The sequence below is a fragment of the Oncorhynchus mykiss genome, chromosome 17, assembly GCF_013265735.2.
Source record: "Oncorhynchus mykiss isolate Arlee chromosome 17, USDA_OmykA_1.1, whole genome shotgun sequence".
In the NCBI taxonomy this organism is placed as follows: Eukaryota; Metazoa; Chordata; class Actinopteri; order Salmoniformes; family Salmonidae; genus Oncorhynchus; species Oncorhynchus mykiss.
This window is the reverse complement of record NC_048581.1, coordinates 44,516,416-44,540,695: the sequence shown is the minus strand read 5'-3', so window position 1 is coordinate 44,540,695 and position 24,280 is coordinate 44,516,416. Positions and strand designations below refer to the sequence as shown.

The 24,280-nt window shown below is 44.5% G+C and overlaps 1 protein-coding gene across 1 annotated transcript in view; it reads right to left on the bottom strand.

Moving 5' to 3' along the window:
- LOC110493933 (copine-9) overlaps positions 1-24,280 on the bottom strand; it is a 221,120-nt gene that overhangs the window by 5,139 nt on the left and 191,701 nt on the right. The window contains exons 17-19 of the mRNA XM_021568546.2: positions 15,011-15,138; positions 5,618-5,720; positions 5,400-5,457 (exon numbers count right to left, since the gene is read on the bottom strand). Of these exons, the coding sequence (XP_021424221.1) occupies positions 5,400-5,457; positions 5,618-5,720; positions 15,011-15,138 (289 nt within the window). The remainder of the gene's footprint in view (positions 1-5,399; positions 5,458-5,617; positions 5,721-15,010; positions 15,139-24,280) is intronic.

The window sequence follows — 24,280 nt, the reverse complement described above, 5'->3', positions numbered from 1 at the left end:
TGAGGGAGGACGGACAATTTTTGTTGTTGTTGTTGATTAGCATGGTCTTCTTTCTATTTCAGGTATGTTTATCCACGCTTTGTTCCATTTGCTTCCGTTTAAGAAACGTTTTTCAACAGAATCGGCGGAATGAATACATCACATGAACACACGCAAATACAGTTCACAGACCTGTACGCTCTCGTTGGTTGGCCCTCGCTTCATACTCGTCGCCAAACCCAAGTCTATGCTAGGTAAAGCCCCACCTTATCTCAGCTCACTGGTCACCATAGCAGCACCCACTCCTAGCACGCGCTCCAGCAGGTATATCTCACTGGTCACCCCCAAAGCCAATTCCTCCTTTGGTCGTCTTTCTTTCCAGTTCTCTGCTGCCCATGACTGGAACGAATTGCAAAAATCTCTGAAGCTGGAGACTCACATCTCCCTCACTAGCTTTAAGCACCAGCTGTCAGAGCAGTTTACAGATCACTGCACCTGTACTTAGCCTATCTGTAAACAGCCCATCTATCTACCTTCCTCATCCCCATACTGGTATTTATTTATTTATTTTGCTCCTTTGCACCCCAGTATCTCTATCTGCACATTCATCTTCTACCGATCTACCATTCCAGTGTTTAATTGCTATATTGTAAATACTTCGCCACCATGGCCTATATACAGTGCCTTGCGAAAGTATTCAGCCCCCTTGAACTTTGCGACCTTTTGCGACATTTCTGGCTTCAAACATAAAGATATAAAACTGTATTTTTTTTTGAAGAATCAACAACAAGTGGGACACAATCATGAAGTGGAACGACATTTATTGGATATTTCAAACTTTTTTAACAAATCAAAAACTGAAAAATTGGGCGTGCAAAATGATTCAGCCCCCTTAAGTTAATACTTTGTAGCGCCACCTTTTGCTGCGATTACAGCTGTAAGTCGCTTGGGGTATGTCTCTATCAGTTTTGCACATCGAGAGACTGACATTTTTTCCCATTCCTCCTTGCAAAACAGCTCGAGCTCAGTGAGGTTGGATGGAGAGCATTTGTGAACAGCAGTTTTCAGTTCTTTCCACAGATTCTCGATTGGATTCAGGTCTGGACTTTGACTTGGCCATTCTAACACCTGGATATGTTTATTTTTGAACCATTCCATTGTAGATTTTGCTTTATGTTTTGGATCATTGTCTTGTTGGAAGACAAATCTTCGTCCCAGTCTCAGGTCTTTTGCAGACTCCATCAGGGATTCTTCCAGAATGGTCCTGTATTTGGCTCCATCCATCTTCCCATCAATTTTAACCATCTTCCCTGTCCCTGCTGAAGAAAAGCAGGCCCAAACCATGATGCTGCCACCACCATGTTTGACAGTGGGGATGGTGTGTTCAGCTGTGTTGCTTTTACGCCAAACATAACGTTTTGCTATGTTGCCAAAAAGTTCAATTTTGGTTTCATCTGACCAGAGCACCTTCTTCCACATGTTTGGTGTGTATCCCAGGTGGCTTGTGGCAAACTTTAAACGACACTTTTTATGGATATATTTAAGAAATGGCTTTCTTCTTGCCACTCTTCCATAAAGGCCAGATTTGTGCAATATACGACTGATTGTTGTCCTATGGACAGAGTCTCCCACCTCAGCTGTAGATCTCTGCAGTTCATCCAGAGTGATCATGGGCCTCTTGGCTGCATCTCTGATCAGTCTTCTCCTTGTATGAGCTGAGTTTAGAGGGACGGCCAGGTCTTGGTAGATTTGCAGTGGTCTGATACTCCTTCCATTTCAATATTATTGCTTGCACAGTGCTCCTTGGGATGTTTAAAGCTTGGGAAATCTTTTTGTATCCAAATCCGGCTTTAAACTTCTTCACAACAGTATCTCGGACCTGCCTGGTGTGTTCCTTGTTCTTCATGATGCTCTCTGCGCTTTTAACGGACCTCTGAGACTATCACAGTGCAGGTGCATTTATACGGAGACTTGATTACACACAGGTGGATTGTATTTATCATCATTAGTCATTTAGTACAACATTGTATCATTCAGAGATCCTCACTGAACTTCTGGAGAGAGTTTGCTGCACTGAAAGTAAAGGGGCTGAATAATTTTGCACGCCCAATTTTTCAGTTTTTGATTTGTTAAAAAAGTTTGAAATATCCAATAAATGTCATTCCACTTCATGATTGTGTCCCACTTGTTGTTGATTCTTCACAAACAAATACAGTTTTCTATCTTTATGTTTGAAGCCTGAAATGTGGCAAAAGGTCGCAAAGTTCAAGGGGGCCGAATACTTTTGCAAGGCACTGTATTTCCTTATAACTTACCTCATTTGCACTCACTGTATATAAACTTTTTGTTTTCTTTGTTTCTATTGTATTATTGACTGTATGTTTTGTTTATTCCATGTGTAACTCTGTGTTGTTGTATGTGTCGAATTGCTACGCTTTATCTTGGCCAGGTCGCAGTTGCAAATGAGAACTTGTTCTCAACTAGCCTACCTGGTTAAATAAAGGTGAAATAAAAAGAGCATTTACACGCTCTCCTCCTCTCTCACATTTTCCCTTCGCTTGTGGACAACACATCAGCTGTCTGTGACCAGGTGAAAAAACCTTTCCAAGCCAAACATTCATATCATAACCGCTAACCACTACACACAGCCTACATCATTGTCACCATGTTAGCTAGCTAACATCATTGTCAACATAGCTAATAGATCTAACGTATTAGTAAACCCTCTACAGTAATGCAGTATAGTGTACAGTCAGCAAACAGTTTAGTAGTTACACAGGCGGCCCTGGTGGCAATAAATTAATAAAACCAAAAGCTTACCTTGACTTGGAAGAGTCCCAGTGTTGGATAGCCATAGCCCGCTAGCTAACATAGCATCACTCTCTGTTTGAGTATGCTAAACTAGCTAGCTGCATTTGCTAGCTAAGTAAGTGAAAGGGAAAAAAATACTATAAAATATAGCTCTCTCTATCTCTCTTGCTTCTCCTTCATTTTTGAAAAAATGTATTTGTTCAAAACTGTTAATTAAACTATTCTCCTTCTCTCTGAGTCAACTACTTACCACATTTTATGCACTGCAGTGCTAGCTAGTTGTAGTTTATGCTTTCAGTACTAGATTCATGCTCTGATCCTTTTTTTGAACAGGCCTTTTGACCATAGGGCTCTGGTCAAAAGTAGTACACTATACTCTTAGAAAAAAGGGTCCCAAAGGGGTTCTTTGGCTTTCTCTAGAGGCAAACTTTTTTTGGTTCCAGGTAGAATCCTTTTGGTTCCAGGTAGAACTCTTTTGGGTTCCATGTTGGACCCTCTGGGGAAAGGGTTCTACATGGAACCCAATAGGGTTCTACCTGGAACCAAAAAGGGTTCTTCAAAGGGTTCTCCTATGGGGACAGCCTAGATAGCACCTTTGTGTAAATAGGGAATAAGGTGCAATTTAGGAAGCATCCACAATCCCGTTCCTTGGTTTTGCCATTGTCGAGTTATGGCTGACTATTGGCCAATATGGGGAATATATAGGGAATAGTGTGCCATTTCAAGATTGTGCAACAGCTGCAATTGCAACATTATCCAAGGATTGACATGAGTATGGTAGGCAGAGAAGGATATCACTCAAACCAAGTTCTCTGCTGCTGCATATTGTAACTAAAATAAAATGGTACCACAACAGAAATGGGACTCAAGGTACACTCTTAGAAAAAATGGGTTCCTTGTTTTTCCCATAGGAGAACCCTATTTGGTTCCAGGTAGAACCCTTTTGTGGTGAAAAAGGATATACTTAGAACATTTAAGTGGTGAAAGAGTTTAACGTAGAACCTTGCATTAGTGAATGAGTTCCAACAACAACAAAAAAACATTTTCAGAAGGTTCTCCTATGGGGACAATTAAATAACCCTTTATGGTTCTAGGTAGCACCTTCTTTTCTAAGAGTAAGTAACATGATAATGAAGTAAAAAATGCAAACATCCTTTGCATGAATGGATTGTTTTGTGCAGAGTTTGCCCACACATGGTATTATTATTCAGCTCTGCCGTTAACCTTCTGAGCTTAAGCTAGGTGACCCAGGTAACAAAGCCTCAGTGGAAGTCTGATATATCAGGTGTGTTAATCCGGCACCATATGGGGAAAAAATGGACTGAAACAGGGAGGGAATAGATGGGTTGGCTGACAACGTCACGAAAATTACGCACGTGCATCGATGTGGCCGGAAGCCACGTTTTTATGATTCTGAATGGTCAGATCGCAACAGTGACAAGAAGATACCATGTGGGGAATCGTAGGTGGCTCGTTTCATCTTGTTATTGATACCATGTCTTGTTTTGAGGTGTTTTGACTGATTTCATGTTAATGTTAATGTCTCAAATTCGCTAGCTAGCTAACCAACAAATGCAACAATGTTTTTGAGACAAGTGCTCATTGTGCAATAAACAGGATTAAATATAGTTTAAATGTTGTCAACAATCTAAGCCAACCCTGTCTGTGCCCCATAGTTGCTCATGTGCTGGATTTGTTGCTAAACAACCTACCCGTCTATTGCTAATTTCGTGTTCAATTGCAAAACGTTTTCCATTGCCCTACTCAATACGACCTAGGACTCACTTACTCTGAGTTCCTCTCCACCGAGAGACATGACACAGGAGTCACGACCTGTTACCAAATGAGACTAATGCTAAGGATTCTTTGGGAAGGGGGAAGGAATCAACACATTCCTCTTCCTGGAGAGCAACTGATAGTATGTTTTTTTATTTTTAGTTATTTTATTCCTTTTGTTTTTCAATTTTGGGAGTCGTTCTTTTAGGGTGGATCAGCTTTAATATTGCAGATAGATTGTTACTTCCATCAATGTAATTGTCTACATAATTTCCAATCCCCCCTATATTTTTGGGGTATATATAAACATGCATACACATACACATATATATATATATACAACTGATTTACCTCACCTGGTTCACCTTTTGGGTGGAGTTTGCACTTTAGGAGCAATGGAATGGGGTCAAATAAGCAAACTCCGCCTACCTGGTGCCCTAGGCAAACTAAAAAAAAACAACACTATTTGGGTGTGCAGGTTTTGGTTCTACCCGTACTCAAGCTGCTCTTCAGGATCAAATCAAATGTGTTAAAAGAGTAGAAGAGGGCTGGAGCAAAAGCCTGTACCGCTCCATACCAGGAGATGTGGGTGTCCTTGCTGTATGTCTATGATAGGGGGAGATACATTTGGAAGAAAGGGAGAGCAGGAAGGGGATTCACCAGTTCCTAAAACTTCTGGGAAGGAGATTGCTGTTGTTCTGTCACCTACCCTGCTGATCTTTAGTGCACTTCACAGACAGTGACACATTGACTGCCTAGCATTGAGAGAAGAACAGAAGCTGGGTCAGCACCATGCAATTTAAAAGCCCCCCCCCCACCGGACAGACACTTACCATCAAACTCAGCAGGACCCACTCCCACTATGATGATAGACATGGGCAGAGCGGCAGCCTGCGGAGAAAAATCACACACACACACACACACAAACACACACATGCACGCACAGGAAATGATATCATTATGACGTCCCGTGCCACATTTTGGGACACACACAAACTTAAGGCCCACCAATGTCAACAACACACATCACTGAGTTGTGATGAACACTCACATTGACCACAGCCTCCTTGGTCTGCACCATGTCTGAGATGACTCCGTCTGTGATCATCAAAAGGACAAAGTACTGGGATCCGTCAGTCACATCCTCAGCACACCTGCACGGAGCAACACAGCACAGGTTGAAACACAAGTCAAACCAAATCGTATTTGTCACGTGCGCCCTTCCCAAAATAGTAACACAAGAGGAATAAAATAAAATACACAAGAATGGTGCTATGTACATGGAGTACCAGTGCCAGATCAATGCGTGTGTGTGTGTTGTGTGAGTGTGTAATGTATGCGTGTGAGTGTTGTGTGAGTGTGTAATGTATGTGAATGTGTGTGGGTTTTGTGTGGGAGTGTCAATGTAGTGTGTGTGTGTGTGTGTGTGTGTGTGTGTGTGTGTGTGTGTGTGTGGGTGTATATGGTTTGTATATGTAACGGATGTGAAACGGCTAGCTTAGTTAGCGTGGGCGCTAAATAGTGTTTCAATCAGTGACGTCACTTGCTCTGAGACCTTGAAGTAGTAGTTCCCCTTGCTCTGCAAGGGCCGCGGCTTTTGTGGAGCGATGGGTAACGATGCTTCGAGGGTGACTGTTGATGTGTGCAGAAGGTCCCTAGTTCACGCCCGGGTATGGGCGAGGGGACGGTTTAAAATTATACTGTTACATATATATAGTCTAGTGAGTGTGCGTAGGGTCAGTGGAAGGTAGAGTCATTGCAGATAGTGTGTGTACCATTCATTTACTATTTGGCAGTCCGGCTATTTTATTTAGCAGTCTGGCTATTTTATTTAGCAGTCTTATGGCTTGGGGGTAGAAGCTGTCTCGGAGTCTGTTGGTCCGAGAGCCGTACCGTTTTGAGCAGTCTATGGCTTGGGGGGCTTTGGCAATTTTTCGGCCCTTCCTGTCACGTTCTGACCTTAGTTCCTTTATTATGTCTTTGTGTTAGTTTGGTCAGGGCGTGAGTTGGGGTGGGTAGTCTATGTTCTTTTTTCTATGTTGTGTTTTTGTGTTTGGCCTGGTATGGTTCTCAATCAGAGGCAGGTGTCATTCGTTGTCTCTGATTGAGAATCATACTTAGGTAGCCTGTTTTCCCCATTTTAGTTGTGGGTGATTGTTTCTGTTTTCTGTGTCTTCACCATACAGGACTGTTTAATTTTCGTCTTTCACTTTGTTATTTTCGTGTTCAGTGCCTTTTCATTAAAAATGACGAACAGTTATCACGCTGCACATTGGTCCGATCTGTCATACTCCTCGTCAGAGGAAGACGAATTGCGTTACACTTCCTCTGACACCGCCTGATATAGAGGTCCTGGATGGCAGGGAGCTTTGCCCCAGTTATGTTCTTCACTGTCTGCACCACCCTGTGTAGCGCATTGCAGTCAAGGGCGGTGCATTTGCCATGCCAAACAGGGATGCAGCCAGTCAAGATGGCCTTGATGGTGCAGTGGTAGAACTCTCAGCCTCTTGAGGGGGACAAGGCGCTGCCGTACCCTCTTCACGATTGTGCGGATGTTTGTGTACCGTGTTAAGTTTATTTGAGCTGTTCTTGTCATAATATGGACTTGGTCTTTTACCAAATATGGCAATTTTATGTATACCACCCCTAAGTTGTCACAACAGAACTGATTGGCTCAAACACATTAAGAAGGAAAGAAATTCCACAAATGAACTTTAAACAAGGCACACCTGTTAATTGAAATGCATTCCAGGTGACTACCTCATGAAGCTGGTTAAGAGAATGCCAAGATTGTACAAAGCTGTCATCAAGGCAAAGGGTGGCTACTTTGAAGAATCTCAAATAGAAAATATATTTTGATTTGTTTTTTGGTTAATACATGATTCCATATGTGTTATTTCATAGTGTAGGATATAGAAAATACAAAAAAATTAAGAAAAACCCTTGAATGAGTAGGTGTGTATCCATTCCTGTACGGGTCCAACTTTTTTGGCTGTGTGCGTGTGTGCGTGAATGCACATGTAGAGGGAGACTTTCTTCTGTCTTCTGGTCTTCTGTAGTAATATAGCATACACCTACAACTTTATGAATACCATTACACTAAACTGTGCTCGATTGGCAGATGTAATATTCCCAGGTAGTTCGTTATTACCACTACATTACCGACTATTCTGTTGTCTAGACTGATGACATAGACTTGTTGCGTTGTTTAGACTGTTGACATAGAAGTGTGTTCCGTTGTCTAGACTGTTGACATAGAAGTGTGTTGCGTTGTTTAGACTTTTGACATAGAAGTTGTAGCTGTCGTGTTTGTGTCTGAGCCGGTTGGCTAGTGCGTCTGCTTGTGGGACAGAGATGGCAGCTAATGGTAAGACTCCGCAGGGCGGACAAAACCCGCTGGCTGACTAAACCCGCTGGCTGACTGTTTGATTGGACGGAGACCCGCTGGCTCACTCTCACCGTCTGGATGGAGGGGGAAGAGGAAAAGAGTGAAGGGTAAATGGCACCTCTCTCTCTGTCGAGTAACATCCCATCCTCTCTATCTGTCTGTGTCTAGTTCTCTCTCACTAGTGTGTGAAAGTCTCTCTCCTTCTCTCTCTTACGTCCGTCCGTCTGTCTCTCACTATCTCTGTATGTATGTATGCATCTCTCTCTCTGTCTCTCTCTCTCTCTCTCTCTCTCTCTCTCTAACACACACAAAAAAATCAACTATTAACTTACATTCTACGTAGTATATCAACATTACAAGTGACATAAAGGGCAAGTCAGGAACGCATTGGAGAATGGTTGAATTAGCTGACATGCACAGGGAGAAAGATTGTGGGCATTTCACTACAATACATGTAGCCCCATTTCTGGAAACACTGGATGGGAGAGGTGGGTGTTATTAGATAACCAAAATATTTCCCCTAGACTCTTGTTTCTAACTCCACTCGAGGTGTGATGTGGTAGTTATTACTCCAGTCTCTGCTGCTGTGAGGAGTTATATTAGGTAAAGGAGCCCAGAGAGCGGCTTGATTCACCCCCACACCTCACATGTGGACACATCCACATGACTGGAGGGCCTTCCTCCTCCTCATCATCACCATCTCTGTCCCACAAGCAGCCGCATGGGCCAACCCGGGGTGGAGGATGAGCCAAACGAGGGTGGAGGAGGAGGATGACGAAGCATAATGAGTGGAATGGAGAGAGACTTTTGAGAAAGGGTGAGAGAGAGGACGGTGGAGAGGAGAGACAGAAAGAGAGAAAGAAAGGAAGTGAGAAAGAGAGGAGGGAGAGAGAGAGAGAGAGAGAGAGAGAGAGAGAGAGAGAGAGAGAGAGAGTAGGAAAGGAGATGAACGGAAATGTGATAACGCAAGATGAGGGCTAAAGGACAAAAATTAGATAATAGATAATAGACAATAATAGACAATAATAAAGGAATAAGAGAAAGAAAGAGAGACAGAGACAATGTGAAAGAGAAAAAAATATATTATTAATCTCATTTCCTCAAACAGGTGCTAATCATCAGCTATATCATCATCATCATTATGCTAATATAGCACCATATTGAACGAGAATTCATGAAGTTCTTGCGTCCACAGTCGAGCCACAGCACCCCACTCTATTAAGTTATGCAAAAGAGATGCCGCATTCACTGGAAAGTATATTGCCATACTTATAGACACTCAGTATACCTAACATTAGGAACACCTTCCTAATATTGAGTTGCACCCCCACCCCAAAACACACTTCTATGTCAACAGTCTAGACAACGCAACACTTCTACGACAACAGTCTAGAAAACGCAACAATTCTACGACAACAGTCTAGACAACGCAACACTTCTATGTCAACAGTCTAGACAGCACAACACTTCTATGACAACAGCCTAGACAACGCAACACTTCTATGACAACAGTCTAGACAACGCAACACTTCTATGACAACAGCCTAGACAACGCAACAATTCTACGACAACAGTCTAGACCACGCAACACTTCTATGACAACAGCCTAGACAACGCAACACTTCTATGACAACAGCCTAGACAACGCAACACTTCTATGACAACAGTCTAGACAACACTTCTACGACAAAAGTCTAGACAACGCAACAATTCTACGACAACAGTCTAGACAACGCAACAATTCTACGACAACAGTCTAGACCACACAACACTTCTATGACAACAGCCTAGACAACGCAACACTTTCATGACAACAGTCTAGACCACGCAACACTTTTATGACAGGTGACATCAATAAGAGATCATAGCTTTCACCTGGATTCACCTTGTCAGTCTATGTCATGGAAAGAGCAGGTGTTCTTAATGTTTGGTACACAAAAAATAAACAGGAAGTACATAACAGGGCCATTAGAAAATGTGTTTCATGAAATACATACAACATTTTGGGGGATTTAGTTGTGAGAAATTGTGTATTTTTTACTAAGGTGGGAGGTATGAGACTGTAGTTTGGTGGAAATCCCCATCGACTGACAATGAGTGGTCACCATTATGTAGTTGAATGAAAATTCTGTTTAAACTGCATTCATCAATCTGACTCCACTATTACTGTATGTGAATAAATGCAGGCCCTGGGCACCCCTGTGTCGCTCCCTCTTTTAATTGACCGCTGTCCGACAAACATTATAACACAGTTTCCCTGTCACAATAAATCCATAGCACTTAAAAACCAAACACGACAATTGAATTAACAGTAACATTCATTTAGACAATGAAAGTTTTCATCAGTTTTCACACCTCTTCTTGTGTCAGTGACCCCAGGACTTTGCTGGGAACTTCTCGTCTCAGAGGATAAGGTGTGTTTCTCCTGTGAGACGCAAATATACGGTCATCCATCAGAACAGTTTCATAAAAGGCGATTGAGTCATCACGCTGGGTCTCGGCACCTGCAAGTCGCTAGTTGCGAGTTTCACCTTCTCTCGTTTTTCCACTACAAGACCTTAAGCAGCCCATTTAGGGAGAGTCTTTCCTCCTTCCTGGAGAATACCAAGATCACAAGATCTTCTATAATTCATATTCTATGCTCTGCTTATTTCTATGGAAAGTATCCAGGGACACCTTTATAACACCGGAATACCAGTAAAACACTCACACAATGGCACATCTACTATTCCTTTCTAATACTACAACTATTACACCACATAATTAATTATGTTTATATGAACTACATGGTCTTCTCTAGTACTACAGTGTCCTATACAACATTCAGCAACACAACTCCTGACAAGTTGTAATGGTCACAAGGCCCCAGCTAAGCCAATTATTAAGAGTTTTGCAGTTATGTGGAACCTTTAGAGATGGAAAACAAACAGAAATAGAGCACACGGAGGCAGGGGAGAGCAGCTAAGCTAGGCCGTCAGTCTGTCAGAGTGAGAAGGAGTGCGATAGAGACAGAGACAGAGACAGCTCAGGGGAGAACATGTCAGAGTAACTCATGAGGGCTAGGGCAGCCTAAGGGTGGAATACTGCAGAGGAGAGGAGTGTGTGTGTGTGTGTGTGTGTGTGTGTGTGTGTGTGTGTGTGTGTGTGTGTGTGTGTGTGTGTGTGTGTGTGTGGTGGGGGGTGGAGAGTAAGAGAGTTTGTGTGTTTGCATACAGTATGTATTTGCATATAGTATATGTGACTCTTGTATCGTTTCAAGCAAGTCAAAACACATACAGTGCCTTGCGAAAGTATTCGGCCCCCTTGAACTTTGCGACCTTTTGCCACATTTCAGGCTTCAAACATAAAGATATAAAACTGTATTTTTTTGTGAAGAATCAACAACAAGTGGGACACAATCATGAAGTGGAACGACATTTATTGGATATTTCAAACTTTTTTAACAAATCAAAAACTGAAAAATTGGGCGTGCAAAATTATTCAGCCCCTTTACTTTCAGTGCAGCAAACTCTCTCCAGAAGTTCAGTGAGGATCTCTGAATGATCCAATGTTGACCTAAATGACTAATGATGATAAATACAATCCACCTGGGTTTAATCAAGTCTCCGTATAAATGCACCTGCACTGTGATAGTCTCAGAGGTCCGTCAAAAGCGCAGAGAGCATCATGAAGAACAAGGAACACACCAGGCAGGTCCGAGATACTGTTGTGAAGAAGTTTAAAGCCGGATTTGGATACAAAAATATTTCCCAAGCTTTAAACATCCCAAGGAGCACTGTGCAAGCGATAATATTGAAATGGAAGGAGTATCAGACCACTGCAAATCTACCAAGACCTGGCCGTCCCTCTAAACTTTCAGCTCATACAAGGAGAAGATTGATCAGAGATGCAGCCAAGAGGCCCATGATCACTCTGGATGAACTGCAGAGATCTACAGCTGAGGTGGGAGACTCTGTCCATAGGACAACAATCAGTTGTATATTGCACAAATCTGGCCTTTATGGAAGAGTGGCAAGAAGAAAGACATTTCTTAAAGATATCCATAAAAAGTGTTGTTTAAAGTTTGCTACAAGCCACCTGGGAGACACACCAAACATGTGGAAGAAGGTGCTCTGGTCAGATGAAACCAAAATTGAACTTTTTGGCAACAATGCAAGATGTTATGTTTGGCGTAAAAGCAACACAGCTCATCACCTTGAACACACCATCCCCACTGTCAAACATGGTGGTGGCAGCATCATGGTTTGGGCCTGCTTTTCTTCAGCAGGGACAGGGAAGATGGTTAAAATTGATGGGAAGATGGATGGAGCCAAATACAGGACCATTCTGGAAGAAAACCTGATGGAGTCTGCAAAAGACCTGAGACTGGGACGGAGATGTGTCTTCTAACAAGACAATGATCCAAAACATAAAGCAAAATCTACAATGGAATGGTTCAAAAATAAACATATCCAGGTGTTAGAATGGCCAAGTCAAAGTCCAGACCTGAATCAAATCGAGAATCTGTAGAAAGAACTGAAAACTGCTGTTCACAAATGCTCTCCATCCAACCTCACTGAGCTCGAGCTGTTTTGCAAGGAGGAATGGGAAAAAATGTCAGTCTCTCGATGTGCAAAACTGATAGAGACATACCCCAAGCGACTTACAGCTGTAATCGCAGCAAAAGGTGGCGCTACAAAGTATTAACTTAAGGGGGCTGAATAATTTTGCACGCCCAATTTTTCAGTTTTTGATTTGTTAAAAAAGTTTGAAATATCCAATAAATGTCGTTCCACTTCATGATTGTGTCCCACTTGTTGTTGATTCTTCACAAAAAAATACAGATTTATATCTTTATGTTTGAAGCCTGAAATGTGGCAAAAGGTCGCAAAGTTCAAGGGGGCCGAATACTTTCGCAAGGCACTGTATGTACACTGAGTATACACAAACATTAAGAACAGCTGCTCTTTCCATGACATAGACTGACCAGGTGAATCCAGGTGAAGGCTATGATCCATTATTGATGACACTTGTTAAATCCACTTCAATCAGCATAGATGAAGGGAACTGACAACTGAGACATGGATTGTGTATGTGTGGCATTCAGAGGGTGAATGGGCAAGGCAAAATATTTACATGTAAGAGCCTTTGAACGGGGTATGGTAGTAGGTACCAGGTGTACCGATTTATGTCAAGAACTTCAACACTGCAGTTAAGAAAGTATTTACAAAAATAAACTGAAGTAAAATATGAATAAATAAAAGGAAAAAAAAGAAGAAAAAACAACAACTAATAATTAAGGAGCAAAATAACAGTAGAGAAGCAATATACAATGGGTACCGGTACAGAGTGAATGTGAAGGGGCACCCGTTAGTCGAGGTAATTGAGGAAATATGTACATGTAGGTAGAGGTAAAGTGACTATGCATGGATAATAAACAGAGAGTAGCTGCAGCGTACAAAAATGGATGTCAGGAAGCTTGGCCTCAGTGAATGTACTGGGCTGCACACACTACTCTCTGTAGTGCCTTGCGGTCGGAGGCCGAGTCGTTGCCAAACCAGGCGGTGATGCAACCAGTCAGGACGCTCTCGATGGTGCAGCTGTAGAACCTTTTGAGGATCTGAGGACCCATGACAAATCTTTCTCCTGAGAGGGAATAGGCGTTGTCGTGCCCTCTTCACGACTATCTTGGTGTGTTTGGACCATGATAGTTTGTTGGTGATGTGGAGACCAAGGAACTTGGTGTCCACTCTCTACCTGCTCCACTACAGCCCCATCGATGAGAATGGGGCGTGCTCGGTCCTCCTTTTCCTGTATTCCACAATTATCCTTTATCTTGATCACGTTGGGGGAGAGGATGTTCTCCTGGCACCACACTGCCAGGTCTCTGACCTCCTCCCTATAGGCTGTCTCATTGTTGTCAGTGATCCTTGAGATATTTCTACAACTTGATTGGAGTCCACCTGTGGTAAATTCAATTGATTGGACATGATTTGGAAAGGCACACACCTGTCTTTTTAAGGTCCCACAGTTGACAGTGCATGTCAGAGCAAAAACCAAGCCATGAGGTTGAACGAACTGTCCGTAGAGCTCCGAGACACGATTGTGTCGAGGCACAGATCTGGGGAACGGTACCAAAACATTTCTGCAGCATTGAAGGTCCCCAAGAACACAGTGGCCTCCATCATTCTTAAATGGAAGAAGTTTGGAACCACCAAGACTCTTCCTAGAGCTGGCCGGCCCGGCCAAACTGAGCAATCGGGGGAGAAGGGCCTTGGTCAGGGAGGTGACCAAGAACCCAATGGTCACTCTGAAAGAGCTCCAGAGTTCATCTGTGGAGAGGGGAGAACCTTCCAGAAGGACACCCATCTCTGCAGCACTCCACCAATCAGGCCTTTATGGTAGTATGGCCAGACGGAAGCCACTCCTCAGTAACAGGCACATGACAGCCCGCTTGGACTCTCAGACAATGAGAAACAAGATTCTCTGGTCTGATGAAACCAAGATTGAACTGTTTGGCTTGAATGCCAAGCGTCACGTCTGGAGAGAACCTGGCACCATCCCCATGGTGAAGCATGGTGGTGCTGTGGGGACTGGGAGACTAGTCAGGATCAAGGGAAAGATGAACAAAGGAAAGTACAGAGAGATCCTTGATGAAACCCTGCTCCAGAGTGCTAAGAACCTCAGCCTGGGGTGAAGGTTCACCTTCCAACTGGACAATGACCCTAAGCACACAGCCAAGACAATGCAGGAGTGGCTAGCGGGACAAGTCTCTGAATGTCCTTAAGTGGCCCAGCCAGAGCCCGGACTTGAACCTGATCGAACATCTCAGGAGAGACATGAAAATAGCTGTGCAGCAACACTACCCATCCAACCTGACAAAGCTTGAGAGGATCTGTAGAGGAGAATGGGAGAAACTCCCCAAATACAGGTGTGCCAAGCTTGTAGCGTCATACCCAAGAAGATTCGAGGTTATAATCGATAACAAAGTGTGTGTGTGTGTGTGTGTGTGTGTGTGTGTGTGTGTGTGTGTGTGTGTGTGTGTGTGTGTGTGTGTGTGTGCTGTCATTCTCTCACCGTGCCACCTGGTTTATGACAGGAGCAAAGTTGGTGGGCCCGTAGAGCTGAACAGTTCGGAGACTCTGGAAGTAGGCCTCCAACACTCCCTCGATACCCACACAGTTTGGGTTCTCACTGTTGGAGTTCTGTGGGAAACCATGTACAAGAGAGACGGAGAGAGGGAGAGAGAAAGCTCAGATGCATCAAATACTAATGCATCAGAGAGAAAAAAAAATCTAATACTAATGCATCAGAGAGAAAAAAAAATCTAATACTAATGCATCAGAGAGAAAAAAAGAAAAATAATAAAGTGTTTGTGAAGTCAACATCCATTTTTCCTCCAAGAGTTGCTAAGTATTTTATTTTCACATTGTCAGGGTAAATCAATCAAGACATGAGAACAAAAATAATCCATCAAACAATCTGACTGTTCCCAAAAGTACATTTATTGAGGACCAGCAACACAATTGATTAATTCTGTTACATTTTGGTTGGCAGACCAGTTCTGAGCGCAGTGGTCACACAATCTTTAATTGTGACATACACAGACACTGTTTTAATGGTGGAGGTTCGTGAAACATTATCTGTCTCCTGTCTGTACAGTCAGCGTCAAAACTCTGCCGGTAAGAACACCCATTGGCTTATTAAAGCCACTTCCTATATAGCACACGTGCAATACCAGTCAAAAGTTTGAACACACCTACTCATTCAAGGGCTTTCTTTATTTTTACTATTTTCTACATTGTAGAATAATAGTGAAGACATCAAAACTATGAAATAACACATGTAGAATCATGTTGTAACCCAAACAGTGTTAAACTAATCAAAATATATTTTATATTTGAGATTCTTCAAAGTAGCCACCCTTTGCCTTGATGACAGCTCTGCACATTCTTGGCATTCTCTCAACCAGCTTCATGAGGTGGTCACCTGTAATGCATTTCAATTACCAGGTGTACCTTGTTAAAAGTTAATTTGTGGAATTTCTTTCCTTTTTAATGTGTTTGAGCCAACCAGTTCTGTTGTGACAAGATAGGGGTGGTATACAGAATATTGCCCTATTTCGTAAAAGACCAAGTCCATATTATGGCAAGAACAGCTCAAATAAGCAAAGAGAAATGACAGTCCATCATTACTTTAAGACATGAAGGTCAGTCAATCTGGAAAATGTCAAGAACTTTGAAAGTTTCTTCAAGTGCAGTTGCAAAAACCATCAAGAGCTATGATGAACCTAGCTCTCATTCGGGAAAGGAAGACCCAGAGTTACCTCTGCTGCAGAGGATAAGTTAATTAGAGTTAACTGCACCTCAGATTGCAGCTCAAATAAATGCTTCACAGAGTTCAAATAGCATACACATCTCAACATCAACTGCTCAGAGACTGTGTCAATCAGGCCTTCATGGTCGATTTGCTGAAAAGAAACCCCTTCTAAAGGACACCAATAAGAAGAAGAGACTTTCTTGGGACAAGAAACAAGAGCAATGGACATTAGACTGTTGGGAATCTGTTCATTTGAGTCAACATTTGAGATTTATGGTTCCAAGAACCATGTCTTCCAACCGCAGAGTAGGTGAATGGATGATCTCCGCATGTGTGGTTCCCAAGGTGAACCATGGAGGAGGAGTTGTGATGGTGTGGGAGTGCTTTGTTGGGGACACTGTCTGTGATTTATTTAGAATTCAAGGCACACTTAACCAGCATGGCTACCACAGCATTCTGCAGCGATATGCCATCCCATCTGGCTTGGGTTTAGTGGGAATATAATTTGTTTTTCAACAGGACAATGACCCAACACACCTCCAGCCTGTGTAAGGGTTATTTGACCAAGAAGGAGAGTGATGGAGAACTGCATCAGATGACCTGGGCTCCAAAATCACCTGACCTCAACCCAATTGAGATGGGTTGGGATGAGTTGGACCGCGGAGTGAAGGAAAAGCAGCCAACAAGTGCTTAGCATATGTGGGAACTCCTTCAAGACTGTTGGTATAGCATTCCTCATGAAGCTGGTTGAGAGAATGCCAAGAGTGTGCACAGCTATCATCAAGACAAAGGGTGGCTACTTTGAAGAATCTCAAATATAAAATATGATTTGATTTGTTTAACTCTTTTTTGGTTACTTGTTATTTCAGAGATTTGATGTATTCACAAATTATTATAAAAAGTAGAAAATAGTAAATATAAAGAAAAACCCTTGAATGAGTAGGTGTGTCCAAACTTTTGACTGGTACTGTATATCGGCACTACGTAGTTTAAGGATCGGCCGTCGCCGTCGTTTGGGGATCAGGAAAAAGCTTTTGGGATCAGGGAAAAGCATCGTTTTGACATAGGGACGATCTAGTCATGTGAATATCGCATTTCACTGCTGCAAGAGGTAACTAGCTAACTAGCTGCTGCAGTCATAGTACATTATCAAAATATGATGTTAGCAAATCAGGAAATTGATCTAGTTATAACTGATCTAAAGTTATTGAACACATTATGAACAAGTAAGCCACCAGAGAGAATTCCTCGATTGGACCTGCCAAACTCTCCTTTAGCTAGCTAATTAGTGTTAGCCTTTCATGTAGGATCTTAATTTGAGCCAGTTTGCTACAGCAGGTGTTACGGTGCGTGAATGAGGACCCAAAAGCGAATTAACGTAAACAGAACTTCTTTAATAACAAAACATAGGTAGGCTCAGATGGACCGGCAGATTCCGACAGGACAGGACAAGGTTGCAGCAAACATGACGATAGTCTGGTTCAGGCATGAAAAACACAAACAAGAATCCGACAAAGACAGGAACAAAAACAGAGAGAGATATAGAGGACTAATCAGAGGGAAAAAGGGAACAGGTGGGAAAAGGGGTGACGAGGTAGTTAGGAGGAGACAAGGAACAGCTGGGGGAAAGAGGGGGAGAAAAGGTAACCTAATAACGACCAGCAGAGGGAGACAGGGTGAAGGGAAAGGACAGAAACAAGACACAACATGACAATACATGACAGTACCCCCCCACTCACCGAGCGCCTCCTGGCGCACTCGAGGAGGAAACCTGGCGGCAACGGAGGAAATCATCGATCAGCGCACGGTCCAGCACGTCCCGAGAGGGAACCCAACTCCTCTCCTCAGGACCGTACCCCTCCCAATCTACTAGGTACTGATGACCACGGCCCCGAGGACGCATGTCCAAAATCCTACGGACCCTGTAGATGGGTGCGCCCTCGACAAGGATGGGGGGGGGGGAAGACGAGCGGGGGCGCGAAGAATGGGCTTGACACAGGAGACATGGAAGACCGGGTGGACGCGACGAAGATATCGCGGAAGAAGAAGTCGCACTGCGACAGGATTAATGATCCGAGAAATACGGAACGGACCAATGAACCGCGGGGTCAACTTGCGAGAAGCGGTCTTAAGGGAAAGGTTCTGAGTGGAGAGCCAAACTCTCTGACCGCGACAATATCTAGGACTCTTAGTTCTACGCTTATTAGCAGCTCTCACAGTCTGCGCCCTATAACGGCAAAGTGCAGACCTGACCCTCTTCCAGGTGCGCTCGCAACGTTGGACAAAAGCCTGAGCGGAGGGGACGCTGGACTCGGCGAACTGAGATGAGAACAGCGGAGGCTGGTACCCGAGGCTACTCTGAAAAGGAGATAGCCCGGTCGCAGACGAAGGAAGCGAGTTGTGGGCGTATTCTGCCCAGGGGAGCTGTTCTGACCAAGACGCAGGGTTGCGAAAAGAAAGACTGCGTAAGATGCGACCAATAGTCTGATTGGCCCGTTCTGCTTGACCGTTAGACTGGGGGTGAAAGCCGGAAGAGAGACTGACGGAAGCCCCAATCAAACGGCAAAACTCCCTCCAAAATTGAGACGTGAATTGCGGACCTCTGTCCGAAACGACGTCTGACGGAAGGCCATGAATTCTGAAAACATTCTCGATGATGATTTGTGCCGTCTCTTTAGCAGAAGGAAGCTTAGCAAGGGGAATAAAATGAGCCGCCTTAGAGAACCTGTCGACAACCGTAAGAATAACAGTCTTCCCCGCTGACGAAGGCAGTCCGGTGACAAAATCTAAGGCGATGTGAGACCACGGTCGAGAGGGAATGGGAAGCGGCCTGAGACGGCCGGCAGGAGGGGAGTTACCGGACTTAGTCTGCGCGCAGACCGAACAAGCAGCCACGAAGCGACGCGTGTCATGCTCCCGGGTGGGCCACCAAAAACGCTGGCGAATGGAAGCAAGCGTACCCCGAACGCCAGGATGGCCGGCTAACTTGGCAGAGTGAGCCCACTGAAGAACGGCCAGACGAGTAGGAACGGGAACGAAAAGAAGGTTCCTAGGACAAGCGCGCGGCGACGGAGTTTGAGTGAGTGCTTGCTTTACCTGCCTCTCAATTCCCCAGACAGTCAACCCGACAACACGCCCCTCAGGGAGAATCCCCTCGGGGTCAGTGGAGGCTACTGAAGAACTGAAGAGACGAGATAAAGCATCAGGCTTGGTGTTCTTAGAGCCCGGACGATAAGAAATCACGAACTCGAAACGAGCGAAAAACAGCGCCCAGCGCGCCTGACGCGCATTAAGTCGTTTGGCAGAACGGATGTACTCAAGGTTCCTATGGTCAGTCCAAACGACAAAAGGAACGGTCGCCCCCTCCAACCACTGTCGCCATTCGCCTAGGGCTAAGCGGATGGCGAGCAGTTCGCGGTTTCCCACATCATAGTTACGTTCCGACGGCGACAGGCGATGAGAAAAATACGCGCAAGGGTGGACCTTGTCGTCAGAGAGGGAGCGCTGAGAAAGAATGGCTCCCACGCCCACCTCTGACGCGTCAACCTCGACAACGAACTGTCTAGTGACGTCAGGTGTAACAAGGATAGGTGCGGATGTAAAACGATTCTTGAGGAGATCAAAAGCTCCCTGGGCGGAAACGGACCACTTAAAGCACGTCTTGACAGAAGTAAGGGCTGTGAGAGGAGCTGCCACCTGACCGAAATTACGGATGAAACGACGATAGAAGTTCGCGAAGCCGAGAAAGCGTTGCAGCTCGACGCGTGACTTAGGGACGGGCCAATCAATGACAGCTTGGACCTTAGCGGGATCCATCTTAATGCCTTCAGCGGAAATAACAGAACCGAGAAATGTGACGGAGGAGGCATGAAAAGAGCACTTCTCAGCCTTCACAAAAAGACAATTCTCTAAAAGGCGCTGGAGGACACGTCGAACGTGCTGAACATGAATCTGGAGTGACGGTGAAAAAAATCAGGATATCGTCAAGGTAAACGAAAACAAAGATGTTCAGCATGTCTCTCAGGACATCATTGACTAATGCCTGAAAGACAGCTGGAGCGTTAGCGAGGCCGAAAGGAAGAACCCAGTATTCAAAGTGCCCTAACGGAGTGTTAAACGCCGTCTTCCACTCGTCCCCCTCCCTGATGCGCACGAGATGGTAAGCGTTACGAAGGTCCAACTTAGTGAAAAACCTGGCTCCCTGCAGGATCTCGAAGGCTGAAGACATAAGAGGAAGCGGATAACGATTCTTCACTGTTATGTCATTCAGCCCTCGATAATCTTTGCAGGGGCGCAGGGACCCGTCCTTCTTCTTAACAAAAAAAACCCCCGCTCCGGCGGGAGAGGAGGAGGGGACTATGGTACCGGCGGCAAGAGCTACAGACAAATAATCTTTGAGAGCCTTACGTTCGGGAGCCGACAGAGAGTATAGTCTACCCCGGGGGGGAGTGGTTCCCGGAAGGAGATCAATACTACAATCATACGACCGGTGTGGGGGAAGAGAGGTGGCCCTGGACCGACTGAACACCGTGCGCAGATCGTGATATTCCTCCGGCACCCCTGTCAAATCACCAGGCTCCTCCTGTGAAGAAGAGACAGAGGAAACAGGAGGGATAGCAGACATTAAACATTTCACATGACAAGAGACGTTCCAGGAGAGGATAGAATTACTAGACCAATTAATGGAAGGATTATGACAAACTAGCCAGGGATGGCCCAAAACAACAGGTGTAAAAGGTGAACGAAAAATTAAAAAAGAAATGGTTTCGCTATGATTACCAGAAACAGTGAGGGTTAAAGGTAGCGTCTCACGCTGAATCCTGGGGAGAGGACTACCATCCAGGGCGAACAAGGCCGTGGACTCCCTTAACTGTCTGAGAGGAATGTCATGTTCCCGAGCCCAGGTCTCGTCCATAAAACAGCCCTCCGCCCCAGAGTCTATTAAGGCACTGCAGGAAGCTGACGAACCGGTCCAGCGTAGATGGACCGACAAGGTAGTGCAGGATCTTGAAGGAGAGACAGGAGTAGTAGCGCTCACCAGTAGCCCTCCGCTTACTGATGAGCTCTGGCTTTTACTGGACATGAAGTGACAAAATGACCAGCAGAACCGCAATAGAGACAGAGGCGGTTGGTGATTCTCCGTTCCCTCTCCTTAGTCGAGATGCGGATACCTCCCAGCTGCATAGGCTCAGCACCCGAGCCGGCAGAGGAAGATGGTAGTGATGCGGAGAAGGGGGCAACGGAGAACGCAAGCTCCTTTCCACGAGCTCGGTGACGAAGATCAACCCGTCGCTCAATGCGAATAGCGAGTTCAATCAAGGAATCCACGCTGGAAGGAACCTCCCGGGAGAGAATCTCATCCTTTACCTCTGCGCGGAGACCCTCCAGAAAACGAGCGAGCAAAGCCGGCTCGTTCCAGCCACTGGAGGCAGCAAGAGTGCGAAACTCAATAGAGTAGTCTGTTATGGATCGATTACCTTGACATAGGGAAGACAGGGCCCTGGAAGCCTCCTCCCCAAAAACAGATCGATCAAAAACCCGTATCATCTCCTCCTTAAAGTCCTGATACTGGTTAGTACACTCAGCCCTTGCCTCCCAGATTGCCGTGCCCCACTCACGAGCCCGTCCAGTAAGGAGAGATATGACGTAGGCGACACGAGCAGTGCTCCTGGAGTAAGTGTTGGGCTGGAGAGAAAACACAATATCACACTGGGTGAGGAACGAGCGGCATTCAGTGGGCTCCCCAGAGTAACACGGCGGGTTATTGATTCTGGGCTCCGGAGATTCGAAAGCCCTGGAAGTGGCCGGTGGATCGAGGCGGAGATGGTGAACCTGTTCTGTGAGGTTGGAGACTTGGGTGGCCAGTGTCTCAACGGCATGTCGAGCAGCAGACAATTCCTGCTTGTGTCTGCCTAGCATCGCTCCCTGGATCTCGACGGCTGAGTGGAGAGGATCCGAAGTCGCTGGGTCCATTCTTGGTCGGATTCTTCTGTTACGGTGCGTGAATGAGGACCCAAAAGCGAATTAACGTAAACAGAACTTCTTTAATAACAAAACATAGGTAGGCTCAGATGGACCGGCAGATTCCGACAGGACAGGACAAGGTTGCAGCAAACATGACGATAGTCTGGTTCAGGCATGAAAAACACAAACAAGAATCCGACAAAGACAGGAACAAAAACAGAGAGAGATATAGAGGACTAATCAGAGGGAAAAAGGGAACAGGTGGGAAAAGGGGTGACGAGGTAGTTAGGAGGAGACAAGGAACAGCTGGGGGAAAGAGGGGGAGAAAAGGTAACCTAATAACGACCAGCAGAGGGAGACAGGGTGAAGTGAAAGGACAGAAACAAGACACAACATGACAATACATGACAGCAGGAAAATAATCCTGCAGCAACAGGAATGTGAATTATTATGTGGATTATAATACATTTACATTTTTGTAGGGGTTGATCAATTTTTCGTTACAGAAAATGTCTGAAATTTTAAAGTGGAAATTACAATATTTAGAAGCCTTTTTAAAACTCAAATAGACTACAAGTTTGCATTTCCTGCTTGGCAGGAAAATTCTCAGCAATAAAAGAGTGATCAAATTAAGATCCTACATCTGTGGCTAAAGCTGTCTGGGTAACTTGCATGTCAGTTAAGATTTAATGAGCTTGTTCAGAATCATTCCATTTTTATCAAAGTAGCCCAATTTGTATTTACAAAAATGTAGACGTTAATGCCATAGTCACTGCAATAAATCTAGCAAATCGCAAAGCCGGTATGTAGTTCTGTCCTTGAGCTGTTCTTGTCTATTGATGTTCTGTATTATGTCATGTTTTTGTGTTTTGTGGACCCCAGGAAGAGTGGCTGCTGCTTTTGCAACAGCTAAATGGGGATCCTAATAAAATAACAAATAACAAAGTTAAACTCTCTCCATTGAGCAGTAGACTGTAGCATGATGACATCCAGATGGTTAATACCAATATTACAAGTTATTTCTCGTGTAGGCTGCTACCCTTCTCAAAATTAAATCAAGTGGGATGGAACGAATTATCCAAGTTAGCTACCACCGGCGGCATCTGATACAGCTGCCAGGTGGGACGCAACTGCTGCCTAGTGAGAAGCAACTCACGTTGGCAAGCACTACTAGCCTCTTCGCTCCGGGATACCTCCTCCCACTGGGCACACCACATCATTTCAATGTGGATAATTGTGTAATAATTGGTAGCTATGTTTGTCATAACGTTGCCCTGTTGGTGAGGTTTATGACCCCCATAAATACCATTCCCCATTTTCTCTCTCCACTCTACAGAATGGACTCTTGGAAGGCCTTTTGTTAACATAGCAGGAGTATGGTAACATCAAAAGGTTGGGAACGGAACAATTTTTCGGTAATCCAACCAGTTGAAAGTATCCGTTGGTACTTAAAGAATATTATGTCAGAACAGGTGTTGTCTAGGACATTATATCTGATGATAGGACGACATAAACTGTATCTTGGAAAGTCTACAGATTCACATGGAATTGTTGTGCAAGTAAAATGTTTAAATATGAAATTATTTGTGAAAAGATTAAATGTAATTTTAGCTTCTAAATGAGGGAATTGTTTTCATAAGTAAACTATGCTTGCTCGGTGGCCATGCCCAAATGAATAGACATTGGTTGAGAACTATGAAACACGCCCTCCTCTCCCCCATTACAAAAGCCCATTGAGGAAAGTAAACCTTGTGTTCCCGACGACGTGAGGACTGGTGTCCATGAGTTTAAATTGGTTAATGTCAACCTGGGGGTGACGATCGCCACGCTGGAAGGATGAATTTTGACCACACCAGCCAGAATATAGCACAAGCTTAGTATGGCAACTTGGTATGAACTTTGAACTCTTATTCGCTAAAGAAGTGATACATCCTAGATTTCGAGTTATTACCAGTAGCTGTAAACGTACATGGCCTAGGAAAGGACTGCCAATACAACGTATCCATTTTACCACAGAAACATTCTTCAAAGGACAAGGGCGATCTCTGCTGGGCAAACCAGCCT